Source organism: Lipotes vexillifer, unplaced genomic scaffold (assembly GCF_000442215.2).
Source record: "Lipotes vexillifer unplaced genomic scaffold, Lipotes_vexillifer_v1.1 scaffold1129, whole genome shotgun sequence".
NCBI lineage: Eukaryota > Metazoa > Chordata > Mammalia > Artiodactyla > Lipotidae > Lipotes > Lipotes vexillifer.
In genome coordinates, this window is record NW_006789022.1 from 568,897 (window position 1) to 578,366 (window position 9,470).

Sequence of the window (9,470 nt, forward strand, 5' to 3'; positions counted from 1 at the left end):
GCAGGATGGCGGCAGTGGCGGTAGGGAATTTCAGCACCAGACAGCGGACAGCACCCGCCTGGAAAGGAGTGGTGGGAGGCGGGAGGAGGAGTCAGCATCCCGGAGCTCGCTGGGCCGCGCAGTCACTGCTCGGCCCGGGCTCCTACCAGCACCCCGCCCCGGCTGCCCGGGCTCCGCGCCAGTACTGGGGGAAGTATGGAGGACGGGGAAGGAAAGCTAGCATTGAGAAGGAGGGGAAAGAGCCCCGAGGGACAGGGCTTGGTCATAGCCCCACCGTCCCACTCCCTCTTGGAGTACGTCCCGCGAGCGAAACTTCATTCCCGGACTCCAGCCGCCGCCAGCCTCCGCCGGGTCTCTTCCCGCTGTAGTCGTGGCAGGGAGAGCGTCAAGTGCTCCAGTGCGCAGGCGCGGAAATACTTCTCAACCTCCTCCTACTTTAACCCTTCTATTGGCTGCTCCGCCGCGAACTAACAACCACACTATCCAATCCTAGAGCGCCTCAAGTTGCCCCGCCTATTCCCCCGCCCGGAAGTTGGTTACTGCCGAATCCGCTTCGGCGAGGGCACGCCAGTAGCCAATTGGGAGAGGGGATGGGCGAGCCGGCGCCGCCGAGGAGCCAATGGCAGGTGGCAGAGGATGACGCTGCGGACATGCTGTTGTCGGACAGGACGGGGACGTGTCTGGCTGCTCGGTAACCTCGGTCGGTGCCCAGGAAACGAAGCAGCTGCCTCACTAGTATTCGTACCACGAGGCGACGCAGCGGGCCCTCGGAAAGAGCGAGCGTCGGGGCCATGGCTTATCATTCGGGCTACGGAGCCCACGGTGCGTGGGGCGCGGGGTGGGCGGGGGCGCGGGCCGACCGGCCCGAGGAGTGTCGGCTGCGCGGCCCGCTCACCCTGAGGGAGAGGGGCGGCCGTGACCGCTGCCCAGGGCGGCGGATGTCATTCGGATTCCTGCCCCCTGAGACTCTGCAACGCGTCCTGGACTTCGCCCTCTCGGCCCAAACCTGAGATCAGATCGGGCGGTGACAGCACTGCTGGGATCCCCGTGCCCGACTCGGGCATGAATGGGGTTTGCCTCCCAAACTTCCTTTCCCTGTCATGACCCTGGTAGGGTTCCTCACCACTGCCCAGAGCCTCCGCGTACCCAGCCGTCGCCTTTCCTACCCTTGTTCGTGCGGGGATGCCCTGCCAATTGTCTTCACCTAGCAAACTCTGTCTCCAAGGCTCAGTTCAGAGATCAGTCCCCTTGAGGAGGCCCCCAGGAGCCCTCAGACGGGCAACCACTTCCAGGGGCTGCCTCAGCTCTTTCTTTGCCTACATTTAGCATCTCTCCAAAAGGATCCCTCATCAAAGTTCTTTCTGGGTCAGCTACTCCTCAACCAGCTAGTTTCCCGCACTGATTGCTTGGTGCTCCCAGGACCCATACAGGGCTTCCCAGCTTGGGGAAGGGGCAGTGGTTTGGGCTCATGCTTGGTATTCCTGTCACCTACTCTGGTACCTACAAACCCACAGGCTCCAAGCACAGGGTCCGGGCAGCTCCGGATCCCCCTCCCCTCTTCGATGACACAAGCGGTGGTTACTCCAGCCAGCCGGGGGGATACCCAGCCCCAGGAGCCGACGTGGCCTTCAATGTCAACCACTTGATTGGGGACCCAATGGCCAACATGGCTATGGCCTATGGCGGCTCCATCGCATCCCATGGGAAGGACATGGTGCACAAGGAGGTGTGGCCCACCCCCAGGGCAAGGGTGGCAGGATTTCTGGCCAGGGCTGGGGCATCACGGGATCCCACCTAATCCTCACAGCAGCCCTCAGGGAAGGAGCACATAGAGGAGCACCCCGAGGTTTGGGGTGCAGCTTGCCCACAGCCTCCTCTCTCCCCTCCCAGCTGCACCGTTTTGTGTCTGTGAACAAACTCAAGTATTTTTTCGCTGTGGACACAGCCTATGTGGCCAAGAAGCTAGGGCTACTGGTCTTCCCCTACACACACCAGGTGAGCTGCCTACCAGGTGAGCTGGTGGACCCCCTTGCCTCCCTCATCCTGCCCCAGAGTCTGGCCCCCAGATCTCAACCCCCTTCTTTCCTCTCTTGTCTTTTCCTCCTAACCTGGCTGCTGCTGCCACCACCAGAACTGGGAAGTGCAGTACAGTCGTGATGTGCCTTTGCCTCCGCGGCAAGACCTCAACGCCCCCGACCTCTATATCCCCAGTGAGTCTTTGACCTGGGCTAGGGGTTACGGGGGGACTTGTGCCTTGAGGCGCCAACAAGAAGAGAGGCTCATGTGTTGGTTCAGCATCTGCTCTTGGTGCTTTTGTGTGTGGCTTTTGTGGTGTCCCTAGATGCCAGGTAGACCAGGTAGACAGAGTGGGGTGACCAGTAAGCAGCTTCCTGGGTGTGCTCTCAGGGTACTCCCTTTTGAGACCTTCCTGCCACTTGACTTAGACCATGTCCCTCCCCAGCCTGGAGCCTTGGGTTTAGACCTGGCCCTGTAACTTCCAGCTATGGGACCTCAGGTGGCTACTTTCATGCTCCTGAAAAACTGGAATAACAACAGTTCCTACCACAGAGGACTGTTATGGAAATTCAGCGAAGGGATGTGTGTGCTCAGCCAGCACGTGGCACACAGGAAGCACGCAGTAAATATTAGCTGTTATCACTGTTATTACTTGTCCTCCAAGGCCTGCTTCAGTATGCCCTTCTTTGAGGAGGTGGTCACTCCCTTCTGGGTTCCCACAACTGCCTGTCTACATGGCATGGGTCAGGCCGCCCACACTGTGCAGTGGCTGGCAGACTCTGCATCTGACTTCTCTCTGTCCTGGGGCCTGCACAAGGCGAGGCCCCTGGTGGACACGCTGGAGGAGGGGTGAGTATGCCTGGGCCAGCCCTCAGAAGGGCTACCAGGAGGGCAGCCAAACAGCCCAGTTGCCCTGGGAGAGACACAGGTTCTTCTTCCCTCCTTCATTGTTTCCCTCTCATAGTCACTGTGTAAGGCAGGAACTGCCATCCCTGTTTTACACGTTGAAGCCAAGGCTCAGAGAGAATTGAGTATCTTTGAGGATACACAGCTTATAGGTGGTAGGGTTGGTTTGCTGTCTCCAGACACTGTGCCCTCTTGTGGGCACATCAGTTCTGGTGCTTGAAGTGGGCAGAGGACAGGACTGAGGAGTTGAAATTGCTGTGAAAACCCAGCTGCCGTCTGAGCTTTTGTGAAAATAGCAGAGGTGACTCTGGCCTGTGATGTAGTTTCTGAGACACAGCAGGAAACTTTGGTGAGTTTCCTAGTACAGGGACGGGGAAGGAGGTGGCTTGGTGGTCCTGAGAGAAGCGTCAGGTAGCACTTACACAGTGGGAGAGGGCTGAGCAGGAAAAGGCATCCCAGGCAGGGCACTGGGGAGCTGAGTGTGGAGGTCGAGCCTGTTGGGATATGCAGGGAAGGAAGCACGGGGGTGTCAGTGGCTCTGAATACCTAGTGGGGGGTGGCTCTGCTTAAGGAAACCAGGCTGATGGCATCTCTCTGGCTCTTGGCAGCAATGGCCTTCATCACCTACGTGCTGCTGGCTGGGATGGCGCTGGGCATTCAGAAAAGGTCAGTGCCAACCCCTTCCCCATTCCCACCACTTCCGCACTCCTGACTCCTCTCCTCACCTCCCTAGGGGATTTGTGCCAGCTCCCAAGTCCACCCGTACCCCCAGTCTTGCACCTGCCACGGGATGGCTGGTTTGGGGCTCCCCTCACTCCAGCCCCACACGGCCACAGGTTCTCCCCAGAGGTGCTGGGCCTGTGTGCAAGCACGGCACTGGTGTGGGTTGTGATGGAGGTGCTAGCTTTGCTCCTGGGCGTCTACCTGGCCACCGTGCACAGCGACCTGAGCACCTTCCACCTGCTGGCCTACAGCGGCTACAAATATGTGGGGTGAGCACCTGTGGGCCAAGAGGGAGGCTCGCCTGGGTTGGGGGTGCCTACCGCTCTGGGTTCCCGGCCTGTATAGCTACAGCCTCGAACTGTGACCCTGGACCCCCTCTAGCTCCTCTCTACTAGAGGGAGCGCCTGTTTTCAGAAGCCTCCTCAGGGACTGCGCAGTGTTGCTCAGGAAGTCAGGAATGTGTTGAGAGTCACCCTGGGAGCACAGGGGAGAGGGGTGAGCTGGGGTAGTGAAGGGGGTCTCAGATCCAGGTCCTAGGGCTGAGTCCTGGCCCTCCCAATTCATTTTGAGTCTAGGTCCCTGGGGGGACAGGTTGGGGGTAAAGGGCCCTGGTGATGGTAGGCGGGGTCTAGGCTGGGCTCTGGGGCCTGGACCCTTGCGAGGTCTCCAGCCTTCTCTTCCTCCCTCCCCGACCCCTGCCCGCTGCAGGATGATCCTCAGTGTTCTCACGGGCCTGTTCTTTGGCAGCCACGGCTACTACGTGGCGCTGGCCTGGACTTCGTCCGCGCTCGTGTACTTCATGGTGAGTCTGGGGCTGGCTCCTCTTCTCCTGGGATCGGAGATGGGGACAAGCTTCCCCTTCCCGGCCCAGCTTCAGCTCTCTCCTTTATTCCAGGTGCGCTCTTTGCGAACAGCAGCCCTGGGCCCCGACAGCATGGGGAACCCGGCCCCCCGGCAACGTCTCCAGCTCTACCTGACTCTGGGAGCTGCAGCCTTTCAGCCCCTCATGATATACTGGCTGACCTTCCACCTGGTCCGGTGACCCCCGGTCCCCACTGGCACTGATTTTTCCATACATTGAAGATTTGGTTTCCTTGATTTCGTCTGAGCCTTGTTTCTGGGGCTTATGGGGGGATTTGCCAACACTTCTGGGCCTTTGCATTGCCCAGGGGACCAGGCTTGGGCTTTCTCCAAGGACGGGGATCCAGGGAGGGCTCCCTGGAGTTGGTGGCCTTGATACTGTCTCGGAGGGCAGATGGAAGTGTTTCAGCAGAAATAGTTGTTTATCTGTGGCTGAGAAAGTGAGAATGGAGGTGGGCAGCTGCTAAGGAGACCTCAAAGGCCTCTGATCCATCTGAGGAGGTCCCTAGTGGGGTCTGTAGGCTAGTGGCGTGAGGCCAGCTGTGCTCAGGATTTAGCTCACGACTGCCCCCTATGCAGTCCCTTTCCCCCATCTCCTCTTTAAGCCTTTTAGGAGCAGACGTGTTTGCAGTAGTTTATTCATATTTTGTCACAAACGGCCGGGGAGGGGGTGCCGGACTCCTCCAGGCAACATAGAAAATAGGTCCAAGAGACAGGGTGGCTGGGGTTGGGGCAAGGAGGAACAGGGAGGGGTCTGGAGAGAAAGCCTGGGGGAGGGGGGAGGGCAGACTAGGGGTGGGGCTGCCCCCCTGCTGAGCCTGCTCATTCACGGTGTGGGTACCGCCCCACCTGCAGGGGGAGCCCCAGGATGTGGGGGGGGGGCGTGGAGGGGGCGGCCCAGAACTTCCAGGGTCAAGCCCTGCCCCGTGGCAGGGCCTAAATGCCCTCTGAAGTGGACAAGGCCGGAGGTCCCGCCCCTTCCAGGACTGACTGCCATGCCCACAGGCTGGCAAAGGAGCTCCTGCCCCTATTTAGAGCTCTGCCAAGCCCTAGTCCAAGGGGAGGGGGCTCTGAAGGCGGGAAGTCCCCGCAGCAGCAGTTTGGGGGTGGGGGAGAGGAGGCTGGGGGCACCAGTGCCCCCTCCCTCCCCAGGGCTGAGGCCTCTGCGGCCCAGGGGCAGGGCTGGGGGTGCACAGGCGTCCGGTCCGTTCTGGGCTCGCTCCCTGGCCGGCTTCCCCCTTAGAAACTCACCAACGTATAAACCATACTGTGGGAAGACAAGGCAGTGAGCCAAGTCGCGAGCATGCCCGCTACTGGCCACCCACCCTGTTGTGCCCTAGGTTGCCCTCAGTCATCAAGGGCAAAGGGCAGGAACTTGGGGCCCAGCCATTCCTGGGATTGGAGGGATGGTGCCTGGAGCATCCCTTCCCAGACTTCTGACCGCCATGGGCAGGACCTCACCTGTACAGGTAATAGAAGAAGGAGAGCAGGTAGAAGGCGAGTTTGCACCAGGACTCCTTCTGGCAGTAGTTGAGGATGTCAGCATTCATGATGGAGACCGCGTCATACATGACCTCAGAGCCATCCGCAGGACGGTGGAAGTACCTGGGGGGAGGGAGGGCCCTGAGTGCCCACCCTCAAGGCTCCCACCCACATCCTGCCCCACTCTCCCACCTCACCCTCCCGAAGGCAGCTGCTACCCTCACCTCCAGAGGTGGTAGAAGAGGAGGGGGATGTTGAGGCCCAGGGTCACCCACTCTGCTGCACACAGAAACATCAGACAGAAGAGGCCGTGGATGGAGTATTCTGGGACCACCAGCTGGGGAGTGAGGGTGAGAGGTCAGCGGCCAGGTGCTAGGACAGATCCAAGCTTCAAGGGCACTTGGGAGGTGCCCACCCATCATCACCTCTGGGGACTGAAAGGGCTTCTAGCCTCCCACTCCCTCCCACGTGGCAGAGCAGATCAAACAGGCCGCAGAGGCGGAAGGCCCGGCTCTGGGTTACAGTGGCGCTGAGCTCGGCTAGGAGCCTCCTGCCCCTAGCCCTGACACTGACCTTCCTCAGGAGGCAGCAGATGCGTTCGATGTTTTTTAAACGCTCGCGCTGTAGGGAGAGTTAAAGACCGCAATGGTGGAGGTGAAGGAGCGGGCACTGGGGGCGCCCCGCCACCCTCCCACGCCCCCCACTCCCTGCACGTGGCCGCCAGGGGGCGCCAGAGGCGTTTCCGGCGGCGCGGCAGGAAAGCAACCGCGCCGTCCCCATAGCGACCGTCACCATGGAGGGATCTTCACCCGCGTCTCCATGGCAACGGCCCAGAGCCTGGCAACGGCTGCCCCGCCAGGAGGAACCCGAGCCAGGTGTTTGCTGGGGGCGGGGACAAGGCAGAGGAAGGGGCACGGCCACCGTCGCTCCGCCGTCCTCCACCCGCGACATATGGTAAGACGGACGGACGGACACACCTCGCACAACACATGTATCACTTACTGCCCGCGCTGGGTTCCCCTGGTCGATGGGGTTCTTGAAGTCGGTCCGCAGCTCGTCAAAGGCTATGATCTGGGGGAGGGGCGTGTGCCCGTCAGGGTTGGGGCAGCAGCTTATGGCCCCCCACGCATTCTTCTGTGGCATAAGATTCACACATGGGGATCGGACCAGATGGGACGTGCTGCAAAGGTGGAGAAACTGAGGCCCAGAGAGGGGTGGGGCCTGGCCCAAGGTCACACAACAATTTGGAATGGAATTCTAGTGTGCTGATGCCCAGTTCAGGACATGTCCACTACACCTCCATCCAAAACATCCCAAGAGATAGTGTCTTCTCCGCTGGGCCCTGTGCTGAACACTGGGGTCCCAGAAGCCTGGGACACAGCCCCTGCCCGGGAGGAACCCCAGACTTGGGAGAAAAACTGTGAACTACATCCAGGGTGATCAGGGCTGTGGCGTGCAGGAAGAACCTGGGGTGGGTGCCTGATCCAGCGTGGCGTGGGGATGGGGAGTTCAGGCTGGACTCGAGTAGGCGTTTGTCTGGTGAACAAATGCGGGCAAGGCAGTCTGAACAGCAGGAACAGCAGGTACCAAGGCAGAGGGTTGAAAGAACAAGGAACTTTCAGGAAGCTTGCAGGTTCTATATGGCTAAAGTGAAAGTGTGAGGCGAGCGGGAAGAAAGACGGGAATGGTGAAAGATGGGCTGGATAGGTCAGCAGCGCCAGACGTGGGTGCCTTGTGAGGCCGGACCAAATGTTTGGACTTCAACACAGAAGTAAAGGGGAGCCATCGAGGGGTATAAAGCAGCAAAGCAGGGTGGTTAGGTTGATGTTTTAGGAAGTACAAACTGGCTAACGGTCCCAGCCAAGATATACATGATGCTTCCTCCGTGCCAACAGGCTTTATGTTTGTTAACTCATTTGATGCTTACAACAACCTGATGACGTAGGTGCTGGCATTATCACTTCCATTTTGCAGATGAGGAAACTGAGATAGATTAAATGACTTGTCCAAGGCCACATAGCTAGTTAGTGGCAAGCCAGGTTTCTAAACCCGTTAGATTCCAGAGTTAAAATTTTAACCACTTTACTACACTCAGGCCAGACCAGTCAGGGGACTATTGGAATGTTGCGGCTGGGGCTTGCAGGGGGAGGTGTGGTGATCTGAGTGAAGAGAGGGACAGTGGGGATGGAGAGGTGGGGATGGATTCCAGAGCTATTTAGAAGCCAGAATCCAGTGGGCTTGAATGGCAGTGAAGTGGAGGCAAAGGGGCCCAAAGTGACTTTGGGTGTTGGGGCATCTGGTGGACGGCACTGTCCTCACTGGGATGGGAAACTCTTGGGTGGAGCAGGTGTTTGAGAGGATGATGGGATGGGACAGACCTGGGGGGAGCTGTCATGGGAGGAAGGCTGGCAGAGGAGCCTTCTGGAGTCCCCTCCCCTGAGCACCAGCCCTAGGATGAAGCAGCGGGCCCACCACCCCCAAGCATCCCGGACCCCTTAAGTCTCGAAGGGAGAGAACACGGGCTTCCTGGAGGGAGCTGGGGCCATCTGGAGCAGCCCCACCAACTCCCCATTGACTCTGGGCAGCCGCCTGCCTGTCAGGCACAGCAACAGGGTCCAGCAGGGAGCGGAAGGGTGCCGTCTGTCTGCCCCAGAGCTGGCACCACCAGCAGGCGGCGAGTGTTGCACCTCCCACCCCCCAGGCTGCCTGGCGCTGACTCAGCCCCCTGGAACAAACAATCCCCCACGGTGACAGCAGACACGCGTCACTCCCCACCAGGGTTGCCTAGCGACCAGTGGGGCCTAGGCTCAGGGTCTGTCGTGGGATCTGGGGTCCTGCCCTGTAAGGTTCTATCTAGTTCTTACCAATTTGGATTGAGGACCACACCTCCTCTCCCCACCTGCACACCCCTTGGCAAGCCTTGCTCTGGGCTTATATACACTCTGCTGTATATAAAACAAGCCCACTTTACCGATGAGGAAACAGACTCAGGACAAGAGACTTGCTATGATCGCCCAGCTAAACAGCTGAGCGAACACAGTGCCTGACACGTAGTCGGTACTCAGTATTTTTTGGGAGCACTTGGGCCCCCTCTCCCAGCCTGGGAGCCCCAGAAGGGTGAAGCCTGAGTCTTGTTCATCCTTGTCTCTCCCAAAGCCGCCCAGAGCCTGGTTCTCAGGAGCATCGACAGGTGTGTTGGATGGAGGTCTGCTCTGAGCATCCCCTGAGGACAGGGACCCCCATAGAGGCTGCTGGAGGCCTCTGGGTGGGGAGGAGCCCAAAAAGGGGCTTCTTGAATTCCAGGAGCCTTCCTCCCAGGAGCTGGTTAGCTCTGTGTGCCCAGGCCGTGACTCTCAATTCCTTCCAGTCCTCAGGACTCCAGCCCTCCTGCCACCACCCCACAGGATTTTCCAAGACCCTGGGATGAGATAGGAGGCTCAGAGACACCAAGATGGACCTAGGGGAGATGGAGGAAGGGAAAG

The 9,470-nt window shown here is 59.6% G+C and overlaps 2 protein-coding genes across 2 annotated transcripts in view; one reads left to right on the top strand and one right to left on the bottom strand.

The window, feature by feature from the left end:
* Positions 1 to 613: 613 nt before the first annotated feature.
* Positions 614 to 4,743, top strand: YIF1A (Yip1 interacting factor homolog A, membrane trafficking protein). Its single transcript, XM_007461952.1, has 8 exons — positions 614 to 822; positions 1,515 to 1,726; positions 1,891 to 1,995; positions 2,132 to 2,210; positions 3,531 to 3,588; positions 3,759 to 3,914; positions 4,354 to 4,447; positions 4,541 to 4,743. The coding sequence occupies exons 1-8, from the start codon at positions 792 to 794 to the stop codon at positions 4,685 to 4,687; spliced, it is 882 nt and encodes a 293-aa protein (XP_007462014.1). The 5' UTR covers positions 614 to 791; the 3' UTR covers positions 4,688 to 4,743.
* Positions 4,744 to 5,745: 1,002 nt separating this feature from the next.
* The window catches only part of CNIH2 (cornichon family AMPA receptor auxiliary protein 2), a 5,282-nt gene continuing 1,557 nt past the window's right edge, over positions 5,746 to 9,470 (bottom strand). Inside the window, exons 2-6 of the mRNA XM_007461953.1 lie at positions 6,991 to 7,059; positions 6,562 to 6,609; positions 6,213 to 6,325; positions 5,968 to 6,111; positions 5,746 to 5,773 (exon numbers count right to left, since the gene is read on the bottom strand). Coding sequence (XP_007462015.1) covers positions 5,746 to 5,773; positions 5,968 to 6,111; positions 6,213 to 6,325; positions 6,562 to 6,609; positions 6,991 to 7,059 — 402 coding nt within the window. The remainder of the gene's footprint in view (positions 5,774 to 5,967; positions 6,112 to 6,212; positions 6,326 to 6,561; positions 6,610 to 6,990; positions 7,060 to 9,470) is intronic.